At 39.3% G+C, this 27,955-nt stretch overlaps 1 protein-coding gene across 3 annotated transcripts; it reads right to left on the bottom strand.

The window, feature by feature from the left end:
- Positions 1-2: 2 nt before the first annotated feature.
- stim1a (stromal interaction molecule 1a) lies at positions 3-27,456 on the bottom strand. 3 transcript variants are annotated; one of them, XM_080888897.1, is made up of 14 exons: positions 27,282-27,456; positions 26,471-26,606; positions 23,442-23,572; positions 19,923-20,037; positions 17,212-17,323; positions 16,767-16,882; positions 13,681-13,858; positions 7,165-7,342; positions 6,249-6,416; positions 5,909-6,009; positions 5,540-5,769; positions 4,646-4,726; positions 3,668-4,088; positions 3-3,252 (listed from the first exon to the last, which is right to left on the bottom strand). In XM_080888897.1, exons 2-14 carry the CDS (start codon positions 26,592-26,594, stop codon positions 2,775-2,777), a joined length of 2,433 nt encoding a protein of 810 aa, XP_080745023.1. In that variant the 5' UTR covers positions 26,595-26,606; positions 27,282-27,456; the 3' UTR covers positions 3-2,774. The 3 variants fall into 3 exon arrangements, with proteins under 3 accessions (XP_080745023.1, XP_080745021.1, XP_080745022.1); XM_080888895.1 differs by lacking the exon at positions 4,646-4,726 and having other exon boundaries at positions 27,282-27,455; XM_080888896.1 differs by lacking the exon at positions 4,646-4,726 and having other exon boundaries at positions 4,025-4,088; positions 27,282-27,453.
- Positions 27,457-27,955: the final 499 nt, after the last annotated feature.

The raw sequence follows: 27,955 nt of genomic DNA, 5'->3' as shown, positions 1-27,955 counted from the left end.
CCTTTCATTCAAAATAGTTTATTGCTTTCATGCAGGAGTGCCATCAAAGTTTAGACCACAACATTAGATGCAAAATGATTTTTTTCCCTGTACAAATATACTGTAGGTTTTCATAAATAGAAGCTCAAAATAAAGACAACGAGAAAAGTAGGGTGAAGGACTTAAGAGCTTAAGCTGATCCACTCTTTTAACCCAATATAGGTTTCGTTATGACAGTTGACATGCATCAACGTTACAGTGCATTATACCGGGAGCAGACAGACACACTCACACATTCAGATGGCATAATCAATTTACAGCTCTGTCGTGCAAAAAAGGTACAAATGACACTTTAAAAAAAGTACCAGTAGGAAATTGTTATTTTTTTTAAGCTCGTCTTATTTTTTAAAATAAAATATTTAAACGTGTCTTATAAATCCAAACCACCTGTTACATTATGAGGCTGGGGGAGACTTCTTGTGTCTTCTGCAGCACTTTTTGGTTGTTCGTTGGTCAGGAGCACCCTAAGTGTACTGGCGTCCCTACTACTTTAGTAATTACCTACAACTAGATGCATAGTTTTGTGCTCAAATGAAGCAATCAACATTAAAACTGGCACAAGGTATTTTTTTTGTTGTACTTATCTGAGAATAATTATTTGTTACAAATGTAAACATACGGTACTGATACAGGATATACCCTCGGACATTCAGCATTTCATCTTTGAATATACATTACTGTATACATCATGCACTTTTGTCTTCTGTGCAAAAGGGGCTCAAGGTTTAGAACACACTACAAATACAAAGGCCTCTGACAGAAATCACAATTTGGCACTTTTACATGATTGACTTCCTGCCTCCATAAAACGTTAACCAGAAGTGGTTACAACTTTAAATTTTCAGTCTTGTACAGAGCAAAATACTTTCCTTAATTATAGCCCTTACCAACAACCAATCCTCACTGAAAAACTGCTGTGGATCTTTTAATGTCCACTAAAAAGACAAACAAAATAATAAAACTAAAAGACAGGACAGCATAGCCCAATCCACATTACGTGAAAATTGTGGGATCCTGGTTAACCTTCAAGGGGCTATTCTTACAAAACAAACCCAAAGGTGTACATTTTCTTATGATATACATGTGTAGAAAGCAAGCATCTCTAGCATTTTCTTTTCACAATGTGTATCCTAACTTTAAAATTAAATACCTAAAGATACCATTGCATTTCATGGCTGCCACTTCAAACATTTTGGTAATTTATTGCCTAATAAATTTTTTTTTTCTATATACACCCTATTTTTAGTCTTCAAACACCTGATAACCGTATGGTTCAGTGAGGGTGTGTGTAAACCCCCAGTTTAATCAGTGATAGTCCTTAAGATAAGCTGGATATTTCAGCAAAGAGAAGAGACATTCTTCACTCTCCCATTTTTCAAATGCACTAAAACTCAAAACCGCAAAAGGTCTGATGCTGGTCCTTTAGATACTTTGCAAGAATTTACCTCTAGGGTGCAATATAAATACATTTAGACCCAGCAGTTAATGCTGATACACTAGGACAGCTTATTAGGGCTGTTCTATGTGGAAAAAAAGATAACTGATTAATATTCTGAGAAAAACATTAAAACCCTTAATAATTATCTTTTATTTTATCTTTTTAAAAATGTGGTTTCTATTGCTAAACAGAAAATGGCCAAGTTGAGGCGTGATGCAAGAATAACTGTTACACAAAAGCATCTCATGCAAATCAGTATATTTCTTCTGAATAACCCAATAAACAGCTATACTTAATGTGATATTATGGGCTCCCAGATAGTTGCTGACTGCATCTGAATAATGTCAGTAGGAATAATAGAAGCAAAGCACCATCTAGTGTGATGAGATTGCTTTACAAAAAGAGGAACATTTTTATTTTTCTATATTTGTGATTTCAATGTGAGACTATAGTTTTTGGGGTTTTTTGCATTCATTTTAAAAAGAAATTTTCCACCTAAGACATCATAAAAGTTAGGATTTTTTCTTTTTCAGAGTATCACCCCCTCCCTGATCCTTTTTTATTATTTTTTTATTATTATTATTCCCTAGAATGGCCCTAAGAAGGCATCGTAATATACTGAGTTCAAATAGCAACACGCAACATTTGTTTTTACAGCCAAAGGTAATATACAGGAGCATTCTAATACACCTCTTGTATTTGAAGATCCCCTGAATGTGTCATTTTCTCCGCAAACAAGACATCAACAAAAAGAAAACAGACAAAGTGTACCCATCATTAAAAAGAAAATAGTCAGGAGTGCGCATTCACTTTGGACTTGTAGGTGTTTTGATAGTAATAAAAGAAACAAGTGTTGTCTAAGCAGGTTAACAACAAGAACCAAGCAAACACTTAGAGCATTCGAGTATCTGTCAAACAAAAGTGAAGACATGCAAAATGTTATAGATTGTAGAACAAGAAGGAAAAAAAGGAAACAACGAGTGGGAGACATATTTCCCTTTGACACTGGCACAAGTTCCTGCAGAATAAATAATACTTTACATTCCAATATACAAACCTGCCCATTCCCCACATACTCAACATTGACCAAGTGTAAGCAGATAAAGCTGGGTAAAACAGTCCACAGTCTCTCAAAGTAGGTGTTGTAACCTACAAAAAGATTCAATGACAAAAAATCTTGCCATCATGTGACCATTAATGAACCCCCAAAACTAGAAACTAAAAAAAACATAACAAAAACAGGTTAGACAGAGGAATACAGTCAGACAGCTTTGGTAGCCCATAGTTCATTTAGCTTTTATTTCCTCTGTTTTTTGAAGATCTTGAAGGTATGTTTCTTACGGCTGGCAGCTGAATCTGTGTCTTCTCCTGTTGAACCACTATCTTCCTCTAGAGGGCTCTTCTTGGAGGACAGCTGTGGGATGCGGCTGTTGGCTTTAGCTCCCACCACTCCTACCTGCCCTCCTGTTGGTGATGGTGTGTCAGGTTCAGTGGAGTTTGGGCTGAGTGAGCGAGATGACTCAGACAGACTGTTGATCTCTCCCAGGCTGTACACCTTCTTCATGAGTATGGGGCTGTCGGGACCTCCCTCATGAACACGGGTCCCTCCATTGGGGGTGTGAGCATGCAGTGAGACGGCATCATCTGCTCGGTTGGACAGGCCGTGCATGAGAGAAGTGGGCTTGATTAGGTGGCCTTTGGAGCTGTAGGCAGACAGTCGATCACCAACTTGTGAAAGGGACAAAGAGGAGTCTGAGTCGGAGCGATTTAGATCCCTGCAGGAAGAAAAATTCACAAGTTAGAGAAGGAAAAATCAGATCCAAGGAATGTTTAAAAGCAGCTTTGCATGCTTGAGTTTATCTACACTATGCCTTGAAAGTCACGGACACGCAGGGCACAGGCTGGATAGTGCGGCTCCACACTTGTTAGTTGAGCAGGCAAAGAACAGGAGGAACACTGAGAGGTTGAAAGAGAGTAAATGCAAAGTCTCTGTAATGGCTTAAAAACAGCAAAGGATGAGAAATTTTATAAAAGAAAAAAAATTACAAAATAAAATGGAAACATAACAAAATGAATATACTAAGGGAAGTGTATCTACTCTACATGTGTTATCAAGGTAAAACCATGACAGGTGGTGTAAAAACACCCACGCACATGCAAAGTGTGTGGAGAATGGAGACAGATGGGTACCCGAAACTGTCGCTGCACGAGGAGTGCACTTTGGAGACATCTGAGAATGACAAATCAGGAATAGGATCCATGGGCTGGAAAGAAGCATGGTATGCATGGGAATGAGGGGTTGCACTGCCACCCACAAAGCTGGGTAAGCAGGAAGAAGATGAGGATAAGGATGATGACGACTGAGGAATTTGGCTGGAAGTAAAGATTATGGACGGGTGAGAAACGGCCGAGGAGAGGGGAGGCAGAGGGAGACAATCGAGCTGCCCAAACGAGTGGCTGCGTGAATGTCTGAAGGTAGCCCTAGGCCTCGAATGGTAGGGGGTTCCCTCGCCCTGCTGCCCTGCCAACAGGCAACTCTCTACCAACCTCTGGGAGCCCAGGGCCAGCTGGGGATCAATGTGGCGTTGGCGCAGAGACATCATACTGGGAGCTGTTGGCACAAAATAACAGCGGTAGTAACATTAACATAAAATAAATGGCTGATGGAAAAAGTGAGAACAATGAGAAAATTACTGAAAAGATGCTTTAGTCTTTGGAAACGTTACACATTATTAAATATAAAAATACACAAATTTTAGCCTCTTTACTCCACAATAGTGATGCATATCAGTAAAATCCCAACACTTGTTTAATCTTTCCATCTAATAAAGGCAAATTATAAGAATATAATAAGTTTAAATAGGAAAAAATTGTTTCTTTAAAAAAGAAAAATACAAAACAATAGTGGAGTAGAAAAAAGGGGTTTGTCTGGAGGAGGGGCAACATTTAGGAGGAGGATTTCAATACCAAGCAAGCAACTAAGGTCAGGTCAGGGGTGTTTTTAAATGAAGGCAGCATGGAGAAGGTTTTTTTTTTTTTTTTTTTTATTACAGCTGGGTCCATCTGGAGCATACTGCCAGTTAAAATGTATGAAAACTCTTTTTAGGCAAAAGTGGAGATGGGAAGGTCAGACTGAGGACTGAAGTGGGGCATGAATAAATGGCCAACCAGGATATTTCCACACGGGCTGACAGTCTGAACCAATGGACCACAGGTCACTAGCTCGCCGTTCCAACAGTCGATTGCCATCTGTAGTTGGACCAATGAGACAGCAGTGGGAGCCAAATACCAGAGAAGTGGTGGAGGGAGAGAGGGGAGTGAGACAGGCAGTGTAATTAATGTTGATTAAACACTTGTTCACTTGTGCAGCAAATTGGAGCTCCAGTTACCTAAACCCATAACCTAACATATAAAGTCAAATATGGTTTGAAACCGACATATGTATAAAAATGTATGAATTCTACAAGAACTGTAAGGTGTGTAAGAATTTGAGTTGTGTTTTTTGGTGTTCCTATCTTGGTCCTAAATAGGAATATAATTCTGGCAGTGACTACATCTGAAGTATTTCCTTTTTTGGCATCCTTCGAAAAAAAAACAAAAAAAAACTGATCCAACATATCTATAACACGTAACATGACACAAACACTACAAATCGGTCAACACAAAAAATTGTTCTCTTTAAGAAGTATATTTTTCTTTGGGTTTCAGTTTCCAGAGGAAAATCATGGCAATCTTCAGTTTCAATAATTTACTGAATGAAATAAACAAATGTATCCAAAATAACAGTTAACAAAAAGGCAAGTGGTATCGTGTGTAAAACAACAAGACAATTATCTGAATTTACATAGTGTGAAGTGTAAAACACCATTCAATACTCATTTTCGACATGTCTAACCCCCACTACCGTCAGCACCATGGAGGCAACAATAATACATGTAGCATTAGGTCCAAATTGTCATGTGAGCTGATTTTTGGATTTCCCAAGCAGAGCCTTGGAGGAAGGTTTAGGGATTTTTTTGCTAATCCCCACTGAAAGGCTGAGCGTTTCGGAGGAACTCTTACATGGCAGAGTTCCGGGTACGATATCCTCGTCCATGTCGTCCATGTCGTCAGACATGATGAAGTGCTGAGGTGTAGCTCTGCCGCCCATGAAAGTGGGGTCGAGGTTGAGGGCCAAGGCCAGTGATGGGAGGCCTGGATTGTTGACGATGGTAAAACCCGTTAGAATCTCTATCTGCTGCCAGCGATGCAGCCTCTCTCGCAGAGCAGCGGTCACCTCGCCAAGGGCTTGTCTGCAAAAGATCAGAAGAAAGTATTTAAAAGAAAACTTTGCAAAGAGGAGAATGTATGAAATGTATGTATGAAATCATCTTTCCTCAGCTTTTATTTTTTAACAACATATCAACGCACAATTAAGAGTCTCTAACTTACTTGGCTGCTAATATTTTGTGGTCCACATCATCCAGGGAGGAGCTGTGAGCCACATGGAAAGTCCCAAAGAGAGTGTTCCTCTTTTTCTTTATCTTCTCTGCCTGCGAAAGCAAGTGACCAAGGACTTATCAAGGTAAGCAGGAGGAAGTGGAAAGTGGTGCCCAGGTTACAACAACTGACCAAATATTTAAGAACAGGAAAAGCTTCATGGGTAATGAATACAGAATTTGTGGAAGTTTACCATTTTTGGATATTAAATTATTAGCATAAAGCTCTATCTTTATGATATTCTATTTGTTTAACATACACAAGGAAATGTATATATATTTTTCATGCTAACCCCTTCTTTGGCCACCAGGAGTTGCCGTTCGGCATTTTGCTTCTTGATGTTGTAGTACTGCACTTCCACCTCATGGGTGAGCTGCAGCCATTTCTGTAGAGACTCTGGTGGTGACCAGCTACTCCGTGACTCCAACTCCTTCTCTGCCTTCTTCAATGCCATGCGCACCTGCAACAAGTTTCAACTATTAGCCATACTAGATGAGCACATAAGGAAAAATGGACCCACAATCTGCCAACAATTTTTAGCCTTTTCCATATCCACAAATAACCCAATCCCACACACTGAAAGCTCAGATGTAACCTCAAACCTGAATAAAGGTGTCTACGTAAATGGCCCCCCATTTTCAAACATGAATTTTGGACAATTTATGTAAAATCAAGTCCGAACATTTCCATAGTTGCCCCTTCTCAACTGCACACATCAGGAGAGTCTCGGCATCACGCAGGTTTGGCCACCATTTACCTGTTAATTACCTATATCCACGATTACCTGCACTATTCTTTAAATGGGTACAACTGGTACTACGCAGCAGGGGTTTCAAATCTAGTAAAGTTCAGGCTTGTATTTAATGAAAACAGCACATATATGGACTGTAGAAGCCCTGCTTAATCCCAAATTAGCAGGACAGTCAAATGTGACAAAAGCATCAGAATTAGTGCACTGTGATAATCCTCCAAGCACAAACAGTTTCACTTATGTACGTGGGCTGAACTGTGCTGCTTCTGCCAAATTCCAAAGGACAAAGACTTGAGTGGGTGTATTTACACTATAGCTAGTGTGAATCTGAAAGACCTAAACATACTGTGCCGATGCCACCTTGGAAGTCTTCTTCTCTATTTACTCAAATTCACTGCTTCTACTTTGTGGACTACAGATTGCGTTTAAATGTAACTGATCAGACTGCAACCATTACCTGTTCGAGCTCTTCTTCTGCATACTTTTGGCGACTCAGCTCATTCTCTGTGCCTTCACGCAGCTCTCTCAATCGTTGGGCCTCCTGCTTAGCAGCGTTTATCTCATCCCTCAGCTTCTGCTCGAGATTTACCTTCTCTACTTCAACTGTTCGATGCTCCTCCTGGGCAATCTGCAACCTAAGGAAAAAAGGACCAAAGGTCATGCTCAATTTTTAGTCAGTGGCTGCTTACTAAGCCCAAGCAACTGAAGCCATGTTGGAGCTATTGTTATTTTCTATGAACTATGGAGATGTGCTTAGGTTTGAGCAACCCTGGTCAAAATTTCTGTTACAGATTGTTGGCTGTCTAGCAGTCACTGCTCTTTTGTTGTCTAATCAAAAATTTTGGATTATATTTAAATCAGTGGATTGAGAGGGCCAAGGCAAAACATTCAGGTCGATCCTCTTGAGGTAGTCCATGGTGCATTTTTAGGGTATATTTAGGATCATTATCCGGTTGTATAATCCAGACTCTTGTCATCTTCAGCTTTTAGCAACAGACTGCTCCCAGAATAAACTGCCTTTATATTATTCAGCTATTTAGTACATTCCTCCCTCTATCAGTGAAAATGTTCCATGTACCACTGGCTGCAGCACAAGCCCAAAGCATGATCAATCAACCCTTGTACTAACAGTTGGAAAGTTCTTTTTGTGTAACTGTAGCACCCTTTCATCTCCAAACATACCTTTGCTCATCACAGCAAATAAGTTCTATTTTAATCTTATCCTCCAACCTCAGGATTAATTTCTAGACTGTATCAGGCTTGTTTAGAGGTTTATATGCATGGCTTTAATGCTGAATTTTGTGATAAGCAAGCAGGATTTTGAAGACTGCACAGTGGAAAAAATGCACCATCAGTCTGCCAAGGATTTTTTTAGTCAAAGAGAAATTTTGATTTACCTTTCCAGCTATCCTAGTAGCATCAGTTTTTTTCAGTGTTCTAGACCTTAACTTGACCACCACCGATCCTGCTAAATACCATTTCTTAATTAGGTTAAATGCTTTGGCGTCTTCAAAAAAGGCTTTTCCTGCCTTCTGGGCAGTGCTCAGTGCTGCACCGGCTTAAAGGAGCCCTTGAGTGCTAGTTGTTATGACAAGTATTAGAGAGGCAGAGGATTTATAAAGCTTTGACTTTTGGTAAAAGGTACCTGGAATCAAATTTTAAATCTTTTGTGTTTCTTGTTCTTTTTTACTCAACAATTGCAAAACACATTAAGGAGATAGTTTTCTCTCTGACATTATTTCTTTTAGAAAGTTTATCTTGTGCTGAAATCAACAGAAATGTTTACTAGGGGTGCCTAGATTGCATGCCATAGTAGGCATTGCATCAGCCATGCATCACCAGAAACAGCTAACATGTAGAAGAGCAAAGGACTGTGGTCAGCTGCTAGGCAGCTCACAATAATCTGACATCAGAGGAAGCAGAGCCAAGAAGAGAACAGCTGTCAGGATTTAAGTTTAGAACAGTACAGTGTGGCACCCAGTGCTCCTGTAGAGTTCTGAACATGCAAGTGGTGGATATAATTAGACTAGCCTTTAAAACAAAAACAAAAAAAAGGGAAAAAAAAAAGCCTTTGAAAGCGGGCTTGTCACCAATAACACGATTGTTTTCACTGAGACACACACCATTCCGATATACTCTCATCTGTAACCATTCAGGTCCAACTAAACCCGTGATGTGGTTACATTTATGCAGGACTTTGTAATATTTTTCAATTGAAAAATGTCACTGGGCTTGATAGCCTGATGAATATGACAAGTCCCAGAACTACAGTACTACATATACTGTGATACAACAAAATAAATGCTGTTGTTTTCAAATTTCTGTTTTGTTGTTTTGTTAAACATGTGGCACAAGGGCAGAACGTACAAACACATTTCAGTCACCAGGGAGCAGCACTTTCCCCCACTGAGGCTGAACACAACAGCAGAAGTAGTACACAAGTGCAGAGAATTGAAACTTGATCCAGACCATGAGCTATGGAAAATGTTGCTGGTGGGCAGTCCTGCTAATGCTTTCGACCCTGACCTCTGCCATTCTCTAGCTAAAATTTGAAAGCACTGGCTGAGTAACAGTGTCCACAGAGTAGATGCCAAATTCTGTTCCTGAATAAAATGACCTGAATTACAGAGCTTAAAGAATGCAGACACAATGTCTCTGCAGACTTTGCAGGTAATGTTACTGAATACACACTGATATTATAAGACATACGTAGCCTTATATGCCCAACCTTTAAGTTTTTTTCACATGCAATACAAGCTGTCCATGTCACCTGTCCTTTTTCAGGCCTTTCATCTGCACACCACACCCAAATTCAAATGTGGGTGAATTGCATCAGAGCTGACATGTTTAACAGTCATGCTTAAAACACTCGCCCACCAGTGAAGGGGGAGGCCAGGTCAAAGAGTGTTGTAAAAGTCACCCAGGAAATCCAGCTCTCGTCACAACCTCCTTACACTGTCTCCCAACAGTGAAGCCATGTTTGGACCAGGCTACTTGACAGCATCGCAGGATCTGCTTAAAGGTATGGAAAGAGAGCAGCTGGCTGCAGGGATCAGTAGGAAACACACAACTAAAGACAGAGCACAAACCTCTCAAGCTGCTGATTTTTGTGTGGCGGTCTTATTGAAACAAGCATGCCTGAAAAACCTGCTGCCTGTCTGATAGCCTATTATACCAGAACCTGCATATTCTTTGGCATTCATATTGCCTCAGAAATGCACACAATACCCATGCTTGCACAGTAATGCAGCCCTATAATCCTCATGACCTCATACTATTGGTTTTGAAATGACTTGACTCAACAAAAGTATTTGATCCCGTGGTCTAGCCTTTTCTGTCATAGCATTTATTATGCTAGAAAAAGTCGCATGCAGTATTGCCAAAAATAGAACGCCCTTTTTGCATGCAGTCACACTTTTGCACAAGCCCGCATGCTTTTCCTGCCACTCTAACCCACAATCCTCTGAGCCAACTACACATAAAGCAAGAGGGTCAAAGCTCAAAGCACACCGATTTGAGGCAGCTGCAGTTCCCACTGAAGCTCTCAACTTGCATTTCAGATATTTTTAATTAAATAGAATTTAAATGACCTCTATGGCCAAAATGAACTGAGTTGAAGTTTAAAATGCAGCTGAACAAAACACTGCTGAATTGTAACAGGCAAATTTTACTGCAGTGCTGAACAAACAAGCATAATTCAGGGATCTGAGCAGTTCCTGTAAAGCACTATACTACTATCTGCAGACAGACAAACTACTAATAAGTATTACGCACAACCATGGTGCAGACTGTTTACTTGCATGGGATACTAAATTATGTCTGCACTTGCTGGCCTTTAATATTTACTTAAGGTTTGCCACTGTGATCTGTAGAGGAGAATTAACTATGCGTACTTAGCTTAGCAAAAAAAGGAAAGTCAAAATCCACTTCAAAGATGCTAGTGGCAGGTGTTTTACAAACAGTCAAAGTATAAATCCACAGAGTCAACACAAAGACTAACTTGGCAGCGTCAGAAGGACAGAGTTTGACCTCACTGATTTGTCCCCATTTAAGCCATCAGTTGCACTGTTTGTTGGAATTCAGCAGGAAACTCCCACAAAACACTTTTCCCTCCACCTAGTGTACTGAAAGGAAAAGGAACTAACAAAGAACATGTCTGTTACAAAAATATGCTGATGCAGGAGATAAAGGTGCAACTGTAAAAAAATCAAGAATCCATGACAGACACAAACTAGGGCTGGGCGATATGACCCAAAATTCATATCTCGATATTTTTTAGCTGGATGGCGATATAAGATATATATCTCGATATTTTTTTTAAAGCCATAAGTTAAGAACAAAAAGAGAGTTCTTAGTCACACTGTGTCCCAGATGTCACACGGGCACTTTTATTTACATACAGCGTAGATGTACATGAAGAAATTACTCAAAAATAAATTATCAGCATTTATTAAATAATCATGGTCCATAAATAAAAGAAAACAATGTTGTTTTTGTGCATAACAAAAAGCTCACAATTGTGCAGTCAAAATGTAAACTAATAGACGCTGAGCATAATAACAAAGAGACAGATTTCAGAGCTGCACCACGTCTCTGAACAGGTGCCATTTATGGTCCTTATACACACACAGTACGTATCACTCCGCGAGGCTCCTCCCCGGTAGCCGTAATCCTCCGACATCAAGCGGTGCAGCTCCGTAGCTTAGCAAAGTCATATTAAAACATTTTTTGACAGATTGCTGAGCGCTGTGTACCACATAAAATCGGTTTGTGGTCAGCAAGCACAACCAGAATTCATACATAAGGCGCGCTGTCGATTTTTGAGAAAATGAAAGGATTTTAGGCCGTGCAGCTCCTCCGGGCTGCATGTCGTTAGCGCGGTTAGCTCGTTAACACGTTGACGCCGTCCAGCCCCACGCACGGTAACTCGCTAACGGAGATTTTCCGCTTTCATCTTGTCATTGCCTGCAGGTGAAGCTATGGGGGAGGGGGAGTTGTGTTCAGTGAAGGAGAGGCGAGGCCGAGTAACGTTGCGTAGAGACAAAAGTGGACGAAAGAGAGGCAAACCTGCGGCTCCACAAGTATAATTATAACGTAACATAGACTATATCGATATAAACGATATTGTCACATCTTATATCTCGTATGAAAATATATCGATATTTTTAAAAAACTCGATATATCGCCCAGCCCTAACACAAACATTAGTTTCAGTTCAGTCAGTAAGCACTGACAAAGCATAAAATGAATATTTCAAAAGCCTGTCTCTTGAACAGCCCATTTATCCCCCATTTAACATACAAACATTAACGTATGTGGGTAATAAGGGCAGTCAAAGAAAAATTTGCAACAAGAGTTCACCTCTCCCTTTGTTCTCAAGAATAAAGACAAGAATGTTACGCAGTTATGTGGCTCTTTCTAGTGGCCTGAGCTTATTCCTTTTTTAAATTTACCTGAAGATGACCTCTCCCCCAGTGGATAAACTGTGTTAGAGATGCAAAACCATAAAATGGGAATCTCTTTGCACCTTCAAGCTCAAAAACCTTTGGTTCATGTATCACGTCAAAACTGAGTTCAAGTCTCCTTGAAAGGCAAAATAGGATATGCACTTCAAAGCACATTCTGAGCATTCCTTCAGGTATTAGCAGGACTAAAATAGTTAGATTAGCCTTTCTTTTATTCACCAATTCATGTAGCTTTACTTTAAAACACTGAAATTTCATCTCATTTCAAATCTTAAATCACAAGACAGGCTGGAATGATCCGATGGCCAAAAAACTCCTCAGAGTATGAAATATTTTGCATTATAAGATATAAGAAAGGGCAAAGTATAAAACGTGCGATTCAAAAGTTGTTTTTTAAAGAGTTCTAAAATTCTAAAAGGTTTAGCCCTGAGGTTTGGCCACCATTTTACAAATTCCCAAGATTTTTCTCTTCTAAAAGAAAAGTGTGATTTTGATCACTGGTACTTACAATGTGTACTTTTAAACAATTTGTCAGAGTATAGTCAGAAGTGATGGCTGGAGACTAAATTAAGAATTACCTTTACGACTACGCAGATATGGAGGCTATAAAACTGCAGCCAATGCTACCAGTAATAAGCAGTGTTTTAGTTTGTTAAATAAAGAAGTAAGCATGCCTTGATCACATGCATCTGCAGCCAGTTAATGTGTGACTTGCTGTGACATGCTCGTGTATGAAGCCAGAAAAATAAATAAAACAGCAGAAAAAAACCCCTCATGCAATCAGACAGCTTCACGAATGCATGAAGCAAACCTTCCACCATTGATCCAAAGACTTTGGCTTCACTAAATTAGTCACCTGCTTGAACATAAAAACGCTCCGTGGAATGGGTCCATAGAGGCCTGATGATAACTAAGTATAAACACATAAGTGCCCGGTGCTAGAGCAGGTCTGCCAGTCTTTTATAACATAACACAAGTTCCTATTTGAGAACAATGAATGCCATTAATCAAACCTTTCCCAGGATTGTGTGCAAACCTGGAAAAACTATATACAAATCCAAACAATCAAACCAGAAAAACATTGAAAGTTGACAGCAAAAGAACTAGGGAGTAACCCTGCAAACATGCTACAACGAGTCAGGCCGTTGCTTTGATTGTCATTCAAGGTTGGATATCAGCAGAATGTTCAAGTGGAAACTAAAAATCTTCTGTTCACTTGTGACCTCCACCATTTAGAATCAGTAAATGTTGGAGGTTTACAGCTCAATAAGCTAATAAGCTACTAATGTCAGAAATAACCGTTTACAGCTGATTATTATAGCACACAGTTTAATGTATGAGAGTTATCCTCAGACAAGTGGATGATGAGTTTAAATGTATTAAAAGCTCAAAAGTTCTCATGTGAAGACAAAAATAACAGTTTCATATTAAATCTAAAATGAACGCCATGTGCAGAAAATACAATTAAATGCAATAGAGCTTGTGTTGGTGTTGGGAAAAACCCTCACTTCTTTTGTAGGTCATGCAGACTCTGCTCAGCTCTCTGCAGGCCCTCTAGGTCCTTCATCATCTTCTTCATATGGTCCTTAGAGTAGCGGTTCTGGATGTAGGCAAACCAGCATCCACCCATGCCTATGACTATTGACACGACCAGCATGAAGTCCTTCAAGTGGTTATGTCTATTCACTGAATGAAATAAAAAGACATGAGGTTACATTTTAGTAAGACAAGAAACTAAGTCATTAAGCAGGCCTATAGATGAGGAGATGCATTTTGGTCAGCAACATGTATTATAGGATAAAGCTGTTTAACAACACAGAAATTTTACAAGAATGTGGTGTGAAACTTGAATCTCATAGTCATATTGCAACTGCTGTGGAGTGACACAAATAGAAGGCTCACCAGCACAATTTCAGGTTGCGGTGAGAGGGACCCAGTGCAAAAGACCACGATAAAGACAGCTTAACACGACCTATTTTAATCTGGGGAAGATGTGAAGCTAAAGCTCAAACTTTAGCTGCAACTATAAGTATTCATTGACGTTATCACTGTGAGGGTTTTATAGATTTTCAGAGTCACAATAGCTTGGAATCAAGTATCCTACTTGTAAGAACACATCCCATATTCAGATCCCTTTACAACCACTAACAGAATAACTTAAAGTTAAACCCAAGCTGGGAACTAACAACAGATATTTGTCATTTGATGTGTCGAAGAAATAACATGTATGTAGCAGCTAGCGTAGTTTCTCAAAGTTTTGCAAGTTACACAAGTTTTTCTTGCAAAACCTGAGTAGGAGTATACAGGAAAGAACAGTATACTTCCTGGAGTGAGACAAAGGGAAGTAAAATGAATATATCAGTAGATCGTGCCAGCTCGACAGACAGAACTTCTACAACACAAGCTGTAAATCTCAAGTACCTGTACAGCTCAAGTCTTATCAGTTCCACTGAATAAGTAAGAATAACAGGAATGCACTTTGCATACAATATATCCATATCTTTTTAGTCTGACCTGCATGTAGCCTTGGAGGGCAGAAACACAGTTTTTAAAATGAAGGCCAACACTGGACAATCCAGAAGTACAAGCCTGTAAGTTTTTTACCTATTCCAGGCCAAATATTTAGACCACCTGTCAGAATAAGATGAATAAACAGCAAGTTGTGGGCACTTGAGAACCATGCATAGTAACCACAGAATTTTAATCACTCTCTGCCCCTGCCATACATAGATAATGTACAGAATAACTCCTTTTACATTGATGTAAGAATAAAAGCACACAGATAGGTTTTTCACCTCGTTTTGATCAAAATGGGTCAATAACGTCTAGCTGACAGGCAACAGAAGAAAAACCTTATTTTGGTGGTCGCTCCTCCAATAATGTGACCTTGAGTAACAGATCTTTACCTCTTAAATGACCTGGAACACAATAACCCAAAATGAGTCATGCTTACTGAAATGCATGTCTAGTGCATCATAGTTCTTCACTGAGCACAGACGCCAAAATGAAAAACAGGGCATTATCTCTGAGAATGCAATTTCCTGATGCCACTCCTCTGCTGGGCTATTTATTGTAGGCAATTTCCTTTTACATACAGTGAACAAAACATTCAATTTCTTTCAGGAATACCACCAAGAGCGCATCAAGTGACAGGTAATTAGCCGCAGAACTGGAAATAACAGGACCCAAACGAGCTTGGGTTAATTATTACACAACTGTTGGCCAGATTAGGTGCAACCTTTTGTGCAGTGTGTCTTAAAATGCTGCTACGCTTCACAGTTGGTCAGTCTGGCTGTTAGTGGGACCCCCTGGTTTTGAGAGCTTGTCAAAGCCAGACAGCCCTTGCTAATGTCTTCCTGCGGGTGACTCTTACAAAACACATTCACAATGACACATGCCAGACACACACCACTACACACTCTTCCCCTTTCCTGTTTTTTTTTTGTGTGTGTGTGTGTGTGTGTGTGTGTGTGTGTGTGTATCTGTGTGCTTAAAGCAAATACCTGGTTCCACTGACTGTTTATTAGATTTTCTTTTTGACGTCTCATAAACTCTTCTAAATACACACCTTTACTCTACTTTGAAATTCCTGGGAAATAATTCTCCAGTATCAAAACAAATTTTTAAAAAAAACATCTAAACTGCTGACAGGACATATGATATCGAAGACAACCTATCCATTGTGATGTTACAAATCCCTAAGGAGCTAAAAAAAAACTGAGAAACCCCTAAAGGATTACAATCTACAAGTGCAGAATTGGAGCAGAGATAGTGGAGAAGAAGAGGATGAGTGGAGTGTTTATTTGCCTCTGTACGCAGAGTGATGTGTCTGGAATACAGAGTAGTGTGGTCTAACAGTCTAAATCTTCCTGAGTCCCTGAAATTGATACAGGTGGTACAGGATTTCCTAAGCTTAAATGATAGCACTGGGTTGAATGAGCATACACCTTTCACAATTGTGGGTTATGTTGTTTATACTCGTACACTGTTGTGTCTGCGTTTTACTAACATGAGTCATGAGTGAAAGCCAATTAATCTTTAACAATAGTTAAATTAACTGGAATTCAGAATGGGGAGAAGACTGTAGGACTTACAGAGTCTATACACAGATTGTTACACCTGTCAGAAGAAACAAACACAAGCTAAACTGGCAAATTATGAGTTACTGCTTCAGTCTAATGAGGAAGCTAGCCACAATTACAGTCTATTACATTATGTTTCACAGAGGTATAATCCTTCCACTAATCAATACGCCACATTTCATTACCAAAGAGTTATTGAGATCTGCTTTGCTGTGATGTGTAGCGTTTCTGGAAAGGTGCTATGGCATAGCTACAGTTAAGATTTAGTGCAGTACTATAAATCAAGCATTGCATAGACCTGGTGACTCTGGCCACAACACTTCACAGGGACAAAGAGCGAATGAAAATGAGAGCAGTAGACCAAATTGGGCAGGATGTTGGTCATGTTGGTAATGAAACTTATTTTCCACAGTAAAACATTTGAACGCAAGAGATTCATATAGTAGACTGTCTGCTGGGGAAGCCGTGTTTCTAAAAGTCAGACACGACTTGCAAAAAATAAAGTTACATACTCAGTGGTGCTCCAAAGAGTACGGTGTCCAACGATTTGAGCTGCAACTTTTGCACATGGCTTCGATCCAAAATCTTCAGAATAGAGAGTGTCAGAGTGGTGTTCTTTACAGCAAGCCTGAAAGAGACCAGACGTGCATTCATTTCGCAGGAAGAAAGCGGGGGACACACACACACAGACACATACACAACAAAGATTGTAATGCGATCGCTTGACAAGTCCTTAATTCATCAAAGGTAAACTAAAGTAACCCATATCAAAATAAAACAGGTTAACAAAGACAGCCAATTTAATGACTTTAAAAAGTTGTATTAAGTACATAAAAATATCTCCACAGTAATAAGTAAACCAAGACACTTTATCACACACAGTGATGTGTAGGGTTCATAGATCGGTTCAGTTTGAAAAAAGAAAGAAAGGAAAATAAAGTCATGATGATGTCACACCTTGGCATGGCACTTCCATTGAAATTCATCTTGCGAAATGCATCCACATACTGTGGCAGCTCCACATAGCTGATGAGCCATTCCACCACCTTGTCCACTGTCCAATTATACACTGTTGGCAAAAAGAAGAAACAAAATATCCACTATAATTACAATTCTCAGTCTTTATTTTGCACCACATTAGTTGTTCCCAAAGCGACAATTATTCTTTCTGTAGCCCAAAATATAAACACTATGAAAAAAATCCAATCAAACTACAGATAATGGATCAATTATTTACAATGAAAAGTATTTCCTTCAACTCTTATAACCACCTACAAACAATAAAAAAATGTGACAAATACATTCTGCTGGTAAGACGAGTGTATTAGTAATAAGAGAGTGTAGCTGATTTATCGGTTGATCTTTGCTTCCACCCTCACCTATGAATATGAGTACTGGGTAGTGACCAAAAGAGTTAAACTGCGATGGAAATGAGCTTCCACCAGTGATTGGCCGACGCAACCTTAAAGAGAAAGTGAGGAGCTCGGCCATTCAGGAGGGGCTCGGAGTCAAACTTACTTCCCCACAGTAAGTCAGGAATCTATGGGCAGCTGACCAGCATGCCTTTCCAGACACCTACTAGGTGAGGTGTTCCATGCATGTGCTACTAGAAGGCGGCCCCGGGGCAGACCCAGGACACAAGAGAGATTAGATTTATGGTTTGGCTTGGGAATGCCTTGGTGTCCCTCTGGAAGAGGTGGAGGAGAAGAAAGTCTGGGCATCTTGGCACAGACTGCTGCCCCAGGATTAAGACCCAGATACATGACAGAAAATGGATGGATGGACATTCTGCTAACAAATATCATGATTGATATTTAAGACAACATCAGAACTTGAATCAGTCTTCACAGATAATAATCAATTGTAACTCAACAGGATTTCCTTTCTAAAACTTCCTGCTTCTAAATTAAAATACCCCATAAAAGCATGTCTGGCATTATAGCAGTGTTTGTCACTAGTGTTAGCTGTGAATACATATAAGACAAAGGATTTCTATAATCACAAATGTTCCAGATATAAAGACCAAATTACATGCCAGCTTGTCCTCCAGCCTCATTCGTTCTGTTTTTTTATTCATTTTATAATAGTAGAATTCATATTTATTCACGTTTCATAGAGAGAACTCAATAAATAGCTGCAGTATATTTTACTGTCTTGCTATTTTCTAACACAACTGTTTTAAAAGAGAAACTTTGACTGTAATCTTTCACTGTGTTTGAGGATGTTCAAGGAAACAATCTAACTGACAAGGAATCCTCCTTGTCAGTTAGATTGTTTTATTTCCTAAATGGATGATTCAGCTCATTCTCAGCCCTCTTCTCATGTGGTGTTCCCCACAGGCCTTCCATTGGGCCATCCACAAATACAGTGCTAGCTTCCACTGTTATGCAGATGATACACAACTTCTAAAGATTCAAGGAATCATGTGGACAGCTATAGCTTTCCAGCGACAAATTTAAGAGTCGTGTAGCACAACAGTTAGTCAAAGCAATCCAGAAAGGGAATTACACTTCCTTTCTCACGCCAGCAGTTGGTTAGATGACCTCGACTAGATAGAAAATGTTTCACTTGCTTAAAAACAGACTGAAGGCAAAAAATATATAATTCTGAAACCAGAAATAATTAAAGCATGTTTGAATATAGGGCAGCAGAGATTCAAGAGGGAAGAAACCAAGTGTTTCCTGATGTCTGATTCATAGACCTCAGGCAGTCACAACATCTGAAACTAAGTATTAACTATTACTGTAGCAAAGGCTGGAGTAATTTAACCAATGTTCTCCTTTCTAGCTACACTGTAAAAACTTATCTGAGAAACAGCTGTAACCTCATAAACATCAATTCATTTCAAATCTAACACTTGCAGCCGAGAAAAAATGCATCACTATTGCAACTGCATAATACAGGTTGACACAAAATGCATTGTTTGACTGTGTGCATACACATCCTGAATGATCTACGAGATCCCCGCAGAATAACATGCTGACAGGAATAATTGGGGAAGGCAAATCTGATCCCCAGCACCTGGCAGAGAGTCAAAACTGTGAGTTGACTAAGTTAATACATTGCTCCCTTGTACAATAACCCTGTTTCCTTGCTCAGAACCTCTAAAACTTTGTCAAGAAACTGCAATGCAGTGTAAGTCAGTACTGTGAACAAAACTGTGGTAAAAGCAGTCAGAGGAAAGGATGCTAAAAGGTGAGTGCCAGATACAGCACATGAAAGTGCTCTGAGTGAGTATAATAGAATACATTAGTATGGTTAGACATAGTCAGAAAGAAGTGTGACTGAATTTTGTGCTGACAGCTTCAACGATCTTAACTCTGGGCCACTCTGGCAGAACAGTGCACTTTGCTGGGCATGCAATCTTATCAACTACTTTGTGCCTTTGTTAATTGAGTGAAAGGGTCAAGCATGGATAAGCTGTAACACACACTTTCAGTCAGAGGGAAGCACATAAACCTTTATTTACAGGCATATAAAAGCTCTGCCATTCTCTGACTGGTAATCAAAGTCACTAAGACTGCTTCATTAAAAATGAAAATCACTGCTACAATATCAAACATTAAGTAGTGTTTGGAGGTATCAAGTATGCAGAAAAAGGTTTACAACATACAACTCTACATAGAAATGGATGTGAAAGAAAGGCCCTTTTTGCAACAAAACTGTACCTTCAGAGCCCTTCCATGAATTCCACAAGTCCTCCACACTGATGAACTGGTCATCCCCATGGAAGCTGTTATGTTTGGCCTTAGGGTCATGGTAGTTTAAATCTTCTCTCAGGAACTGCAGTATGACAAAGACATTTGTAATGGCTACAAACAAAAACCTTTTACAAGACTTGCATGACAAAATAGCTACACTGTTAAAACATTTGTTTTACAACTGCAATTTCACCACTGAAACTGACAGTGCATTCAAAACTTTGGCTAGCGTATTCTGACCAAACTTTGAGCACATCTTTAAGTCCTTAAAGTTGGCTTTGAAAGATGATACCTTTGTATATCAAACTTAGTTGCTTAATTGAAGTGGTGTGAACTTTGTAAGACAAAAATCAGACCCATTGTAATCGATGCCATGTTCTCCAAACTATCTAAACAAATGTTGCTGCTAAAAGGGGCGAGTGACATCAAGAGTGAAAGGAAAGGGAGTGTCACCGTATATTACCTTGTTGATGTTGCTCCTACAATACAATATTGCTGTAGGGCAATCACTACAACTAAGGTATCGCCATGTTGTCATATGATAGCTTTGGAACTTGGAAAAAAAATGCAAATGCATGGTTCACACCGAGAGTGAAAACGTTAAGTCACAAACCCCATATGAAGATGAGGCTGTGGGGAAGAAACGGTGAGCTCTCAGTTAGGGTTTGTTTACATTTAGGCAGTAAAAGTACTTGGCTATGTTTAGAACGATATCATGAGTTGTGTACAAAACATTAGCCATATAGTTAAAAAAAAAAAAAAGCCTTTCAGACAGAACGCCATGAGGGCAAACTTCTCATGTTGCAAAGCTGTGACACCACAAAACATGATCACTTCTAATGAAACCATTACTACAAAGAGGTGCATTGCTTTGTGACAATGCGGAAAGACCACATTTGTAAATGGTGTTTAGGGTTTCTATTGATTGTGAGCACTGTGACCCATTTCACTGCTGTAATAGTTAATCCATCGTTTTAGTGCAATTAAATGCAACTCCTGTGGGATATATCCATTGCCTTCACTCGCTTAACATGAAATAAAACCTAATAAATACCTCACCAGGGATTTTCCCCTCATTATTTAATTGTGCAACACAGAATGCCATTCTCACTTTTGTTCAAAACTATTATACATTTAATCATAAAAACAGCTTTTTTTGTATTCCTTTTAGAATAAGACAGTGTCATGCTCACTAAACTGTACCAAAGACTGATCGTAATGTAAATTCCACTTGCACTCTCACTGAAATGGTAATTGTCCCTCACTTGCTTTTGGAACCACATTGCTGATTGCCCACTGTATTGTAGGCTAACCCACTCACCAGGTTTTTAAAAATGAACCCTACATAACATCTAGCACTCCCACAAAAGCAGAGTCATGGGTGAAAGACAGTAATAAGTCATGATGCCTTTCTTTCTTGATAGATTTGTGTGGGAAGATTTCACTACAGTGCAGCAAGATGTCTCTGCTGCAGGTGAAATACAGCACTCCCGAACATATTCAATGGAAAATTAGCAGGACCTGTATAATGTGACAGAGTCACCAAGGTTACTGTTAAGAGACCAGATGTACACTTTCATCTTGCTCGTAAAGAAAGCAACTCCCCACCTTATTTAATCACTGTATGATTAACAAGAAAAAGAGGGTTGTCTTGAAGTACTCTTCATCATCATTTTGAGCTTTCCATTTCTTGGCTAAAAGCCACTACACATACGATTGCTCACTGTGCTTCTCTTCATTATTTGCTTTAGGGGGGTTGCATGCCAAGTGCCCCTCTTAAAAGCAGTGATCGTGCCACCTGCTTTGATCTGGCCTCAGCTGCATAACACAGACTGAGCCCGAACCATACCTGAATCAAGTCACCAGAGGCGGCTTTCTCGAGGCCAAAACTTGTAGTTTACACTAAAGCTTACAGTGCAACATTGCACTACTGTACATATGCATATGTATTTTTTTTCTGTTTTGCTTATAATTTATGCTATTGAAGAAAACTACTGTACTGTGCAGTATTACTCTACCATAAGCACAAAGCAGATTGTGGCTTCACAAATCCCCTTTGTGCTACATTTTTTTAAAGAAACTGCAGCATAATTGTCTACAAATCACATGCAAGTTACAACAGGATTTAGTGCAAGAAATACTCTCCCACACCACACCCATCTTCATACTAGGCCTTCATTTGCATGTGTTGTTTTAGGACTGTCTTTTCCATGGTTGTGATTCTACTGTAATGACAAAAGCTGTCAAGAGTATTCAAAAATACCTTTGATTCAACTCTGACAGGCAAGGGTAGAAAGAATGCCAGCTATGCTTTCTAAGCCAGTAAATACACCAGGTTAATTATTTGACAAGGGAAAAAGGTATATCAGCAAGAGCACTGGCGTGCAACAGGATGAACCTACCAGTTAGACAGTCATTATCTGGCCACCTTTGGAGCAAAATCTACAAAATTTTAGATGACAGAGGGTTTAAAGTAACAGCATAGCCACTATATTAGGTACACTCATTCAACTAGGGCTGGGCCATATCATACCGTTCATGGTAATGCCGGTACAATGTTAGGCAACGATAAGAAAATAAAATATTGCGATAGAATATGGGTAAAACGTGCATGCGCAATGCTTTTGTTTTCATACGCACATGGCCGAAAAAGCATGGCGGCAACGGAGAATGAGAAAGGGGAAAGCGGATCGTTGAGTGAAACGGATGAACCAGAATTGGTTTGTAAAAATGCTGCAACTTCAGTGGTGTTTATGCAGAGCTACTGGTCCCATAGGCTCACCAAAATTGGACAGAAAAACCATGATAAGAAAACCTATGCCTGTTCTGATAAGTCGCAATTCCTACTGTGATTTAGATATTTGACTTTGTCAGAGACGATATGAAAGGATGGATCCATCCTACCTTGTATCAGTGGTTCAGGCTGCTGTTGGTGGTGTAATTGTGTGGGTGATTGTTTCTTGGCACAGTTTGTGGCCTTTAGTACCAACTGAGTGTAATTTATATGTCACAGCCTACCTAAGTATTGTTAATAGTACCTTTATAACCACAGTTTGCCCACATTCCAATGTGCAATGTCTGAAAGCTCAAATCCTCTCAAACTAGCATTTTGAGAATGACAATGAGTATATAAGGCTCCGAGCACTGTCAGCTTCAGCTCTAGTGAAGTGTGTCCAAGCCTTAGAACACTCCCTCACTAAGAGCAGGATCTCAGCTGGTTGTATCCCTGCCCCTCACTCACAGACTTCAGGAGAAAGAGCTCTCTTTTGAATTGTGAAGAGGGAAAGAAAGAAAAACCCCACCAAAGAAGGATGTCTTATTCTTAGAGCAAGTTAGAAACTGTGTCAGTGAGATAAAACACAAAAGATAACCCTTTGTATCAATATCACTTCACTTCTCCAACACAGAGGGCAGAATTGATATTGTTAGAGTATAGCAACACTTCAGTCTTGTTTAACTTAGAGGGCTTTTCAGGTTGTTACTTACGCCATCTGTCTCTACGACATCTACATTGCCGTTTGCATCGTCATCCATCTGCTTATGGATATTACGGATAGCTTCAAAGGTGAGAAAGGCATTTTCATCCTTGCATAGTGGCTCATCAATGCGACAAAAATCTGGTGAAGAAACAGAAGTCATATCCACAAGTTGTTAAGTGACAAAGGTCCACGAATTCGTCGACTAATATTTAGTTTTTTCCTTATTCTACAATTACTAATTTACTTTTTACAATCACCAAAAATACCAAACAAACAAAAACAGACAAAAAAAGCACAACTGGATAAAGAGTAGATGTAACTATGCACAGATAAACAAAAAACATTTATATAACATTAGAGGTTTTTGTAAAAAATAATGTCTAAGATGTTCTTTTTTGCGCTTAGCACTTCATTTGTAACACTGCAACACTGTGATGCAATAAAGGCTAATAGCTTTTAATCTTGTGTGCACTTTCCTGCAGAAAAGACAGAAAACCTTCTCAATGTCCCCTGCTGAATTGGCTTCCCCACAGCACTCTCTTTAGCAAAGATAACTGAACTGCAACATTCCTTGGCTGCATAGGAAGGCTTGTTTATATAAGGCCTTTCACTTACTGCGGGCTGTTACAAAGGCAGGTACTTTTGACTGTATCTGCTACACCTATGTGTAGACCAAAAACAGACCATTCACTGAACTGAATCGATGAGTGTAGAGGCATCATAATTTTAGATGTCATTGTCACTATTCTGTTTAATGTCAAGAAACTCAGGTTTGCTATTCTACAGGCTTTAGTATTGTATAAAAATATCCGTATGTAGGACTCTAATTATACAGAAATCAAAATGGACATCTCTTATGATGTCCCTGCGTGCCCACTGTTTTCCTGTGTCACTTTGCTTCCTGAGGGATTACTGATCCTCTGCTAGATATGAGATGATGACGCCACTCCCATTAAGAGGAAAACATTTTTGCATGTGTGCAGCAATGGCAGATTTAAGAGTGTGTGTGCATTCCTTGATTGAATGCAGCACAGTTCAGGTAAACTTACAAGAACAGTACTCATGAAAGCTTCATATTCTATTGATTTCAAATCTATCTTCTAAATCTATCTTGTATGAACTATATGCAGCTCTGATCTCAGGTATATCTCAGACACTATTTTAACCAATGAAGGGAATGACTAATATTACAAAACAACAAGTTTAGAAAACATAAGTAAGATTAAGAAGCATATATTAAAGCAGTAAGCTTTGCTACACAATTGACTAAATTTTAACCACAAAAGGAAACGATGAAGAAAAGAGTTAAAAGAGAAGCACGCCTTGCCTGCATGCCAACAAGAAATAGTGGTCAAGACTTCCTTTCTGGGTCTGAACTTGGATTTTTTACAGCAACAACATACTCCTGGAGAAACATTTTTATGGAACTTTTTAATCACACTACAGATTACTGACAAAAACCTTGATTCTAGGTTGAAAACTGAGCAGTGTTGACTATCAGGCAAGGATTCTTCTTTTTGTTGTACCATTTTTCCCATAACATGGTGTAGCAGTATGCAAACATAACCGCACTTCCCCTTTCATAAATGAGCTCATGCAGCTTCATCATTAATCAATGACACCCACATTGTTTTTTTTGTTTTTTTCTCAACTATAACAGACTGCAGGCATTTGGCTTGCATTGTGCCGGAGGTTACAGTGTAATGCCCCCTCCTACTGATCAACACATCATACCAATCCTTGTTTTGTTAATTCCCAGAACTGGATGTTTTGACATGCAGGCTTAGCAATTAAGGACAGAGAACAGAGAGTAAAAATGTCACAGATTAATACCTGAAATAATTTCTGTCCATGATATTGTGTCTGTAAGCCTATAAAACTTTTTTAACTTGCAAAATGTACCTTATGGTCTACATGACAACACAAAAGATAGAAATAGGAAGGATAGTGTGGTTGAACTTCCGTGTAGTTATAAGTTCATTTGTGAGCATGCACGCTTTCAACTTTTAGCAAACTTGCAAAGCCACATACCACAAAGTGATTACTCACTTTCAACGTTAACACACTTTGCGTTAAACAAAAAAAAAAACAAAAAAAACAAAAAAAAAACAGTTATTCTAGTAAAAAGTCTACCACCTGTAACACTCTCAAACGCCAAACTTGGCCTTCTCTCTCTTTCTCATTTGGCTTGCAAACCTCCAGAGACACAAGATAAGATATTTGCATATATATATATATATTTTTTTTTTTTTTTAAAAAGAGCTCAGGTTACTCACGTCAATCTGTGAGCTTCCATTTAGATGAAGAATACACCCATAGCTTTTCCACCCCATAAATCCTTCTTCCACGGTCTCCCATGATAATTTAGAATACCAGTCAAGCTTTAAAAATCACTGTCACATCAAGAATAAATTATATGGCACACTGAAATTTTTAGGAGAAAAATACATTTGAAGTGCATCATCTCTACTGATGCGTGTAGACGATTTGGGCAGTTTCCCATTTCACTGCACTGTTCAATAATAAAAATGCAGAAATGATTAATTCAGTGGTACTGGTTTGCTATTCAAAAAAGTATAGAAACGATTTACAAGGTAAAAAAATAAAAATCCATTGTAATCCAATAAAAAAAAATCATTAAACTAGCGGACTTCTAAATAACAAGGTTATAATTGGCTGGTGCGCCTTTGTCTTTTGTGCTACAAGTAGTTGGAAAATAATTATTCTAATCTATTATTTACTGGAAATAAAATGCCTACATTCACCCAATAGTCATTCTTTCCACTAATGTTTTTTTTTTTTGATGAACTGCTTATTGTTTGACTCAGTGGCTAGATCGAAGTAGGAGGACAGGGCTTAATGGCAAATGCCAGCCAGACTATTCTCAGCATGGCTACATTTAGTGCCTGCACACAATCGCAATGTTGTGACACAGACTGCTGTCCTCAAACAGGCGGTATAGTGTGTGTCAAGAGGGATACAATTACATCTTTCACGGTTTGCTATAACAAATTATTGCCATGATTGATTACTCACCTCGCATTCCATTTTCAGCAAGCTGACTGTCCACCGGTGTAGGTGAACTTGGCTTTTCAGTCCAACTTTCTCCAACGAGAGACAAACACAATATCCACAAGCTCAAGGATCTATGGAGCTCCATGACTTGTGTACGCTGGAAATAAGATAAGAGTCCATCAAACACTCTGACAACTCTTGCATAACACATTCGGAGTGTAGTGGTGGTATATTACAACATATGACCGCTTTCCCAGGGACAGGGAACTATGTTAAGCAGCTTATAGCACACCAAGAAATGCTGTTACATAAAGCTCACTTGTCATGTGTGACTCTTCTTCCTGAATGAGCCATCGAACAGTCATTAGCTTACTAATACCTGGTTGTAGCTAAGGTAACCTTTAAGCCATTACTATGCTGGTTTAGTTGGTATGTGGCCTTTTTATCCCTATAATTCCCCAAAATATCACTTCAGGAAGAGAAGTAAAAAGATTATGAGAAAGTGACAGAAGTCTGGTCCGTCTCGTAGTTTGATGTCTAAAAAGGGCTTGGCGTGCTAGCTAGCTAGCTCGACATCTCCGTTAACTCGACAATTGGGTGTAATAGCCTCCAATGGAAAAATAACAGTCTAACCCGCCTCATATAGACGCTTCTATAGTTTTCAGATGGAGGTGTTTATTTCACTGTCGACTTGCTGCATTTTCTACAGGCGCACATTAGCGACTGCTGACGTTTAGCTAACCACAAGAGAGAGCGCTACCGACGAGGGATTGTAGTTTTTAATCTACGCTGGATGCTACTACAGGCACACCACAACACAGGATAAAGTTACCTGTCATGTATTGGAGCAAGCAGGTCTGTCTTTTCAGCTCTCTGTTAACATCGCAAGAGACGACTGGTCCCGCGTAGCTTAAGCACGGCGAACTCCACCTCCTGTGAGAGGTCTCGCTCTTCCACCGACCGAGAGACCGAACCGAAAAAGCCGCAGAATGTGGACAGACGTGAACTGTCTTCCTCTACAGTGCAAAGGCACTAGTACTCCCTCCTCCTCCGTATAGTCATCATCGGCTAATGTCGCCCCCTAGCGTTTGGAGTATAGGCTATACTTGATCCAAGCGTCCAAGCTGAAGAGAGACATTAAGACATCGAGTATTTTTGCAATAATGAGGAAAAAAAATATTAGTCTCTTTATCACCTTTTTTTTTTTACTATAATAGAATATTATACAACATTTAAATCAGAATCAGAATCAGGATACTTTATTGATCCCTGGGGGAAATTATTTTTTGTTACAGTGCTCCATTATAAACCAACATTAAGACAAGACAGACAATACACTAACTAAGAATAGTACAATATATACATATATATACATACATACATACATAAGTCACTCATAAATAAATAGCTGAAAAAGAAACATGTGTAGTTATAGCAGCAAACAGTGTGTTAAGTGGATGCGTTGTACAGGGAGATGGCCACAGGCAGGAAAGATTTCCTGTGTCG

Source organism: Rhamphochromis sp. 'chilingali' (assembly GCF_963969265.1).
Source record: "Rhamphochromis sp. 'chilingali' genome assembly, chromosome: 8".
NCBI classification, from domain to species: domain Eukaryota; kingdom Metazoa; phylum Chordata; class Actinopteri; order Cichliformes; family Cichlidae; genus Rhamphochromis; species Rhamphochromis sp. 'chilingali'.
This window is presented reverse-complemented; position numbering and strand designations above follow the sequence as displayed.

What these genes read in the sequence shown, in the direction of transcription:
- stim1a (XM_080888897.1), bottom strand. Translation starts at nt 26,594, where the DNA reads ATGGAGCTCCATAGATCCTTGAGCTTGTGGATATTGTGTTTGTCTCTC. An exon ending in ACTCTTTGGAGCACCACTGA is followed by an intron (nt 13,859 to 16,766) that starts GTATGTAACTTT and finishes TATTTCATTCAG; the next exon opens with TGAATAGACATAACCACTTG. An exon ending in GCCCGTGTGGAAATATCCTG is followed by an intron (nt 4,089 to 4,645) that starts GTTGGCCATTTA and finishes TTGTGCCAACAG; the next exon opens with CTCCCAGTATGATGTCTCTG.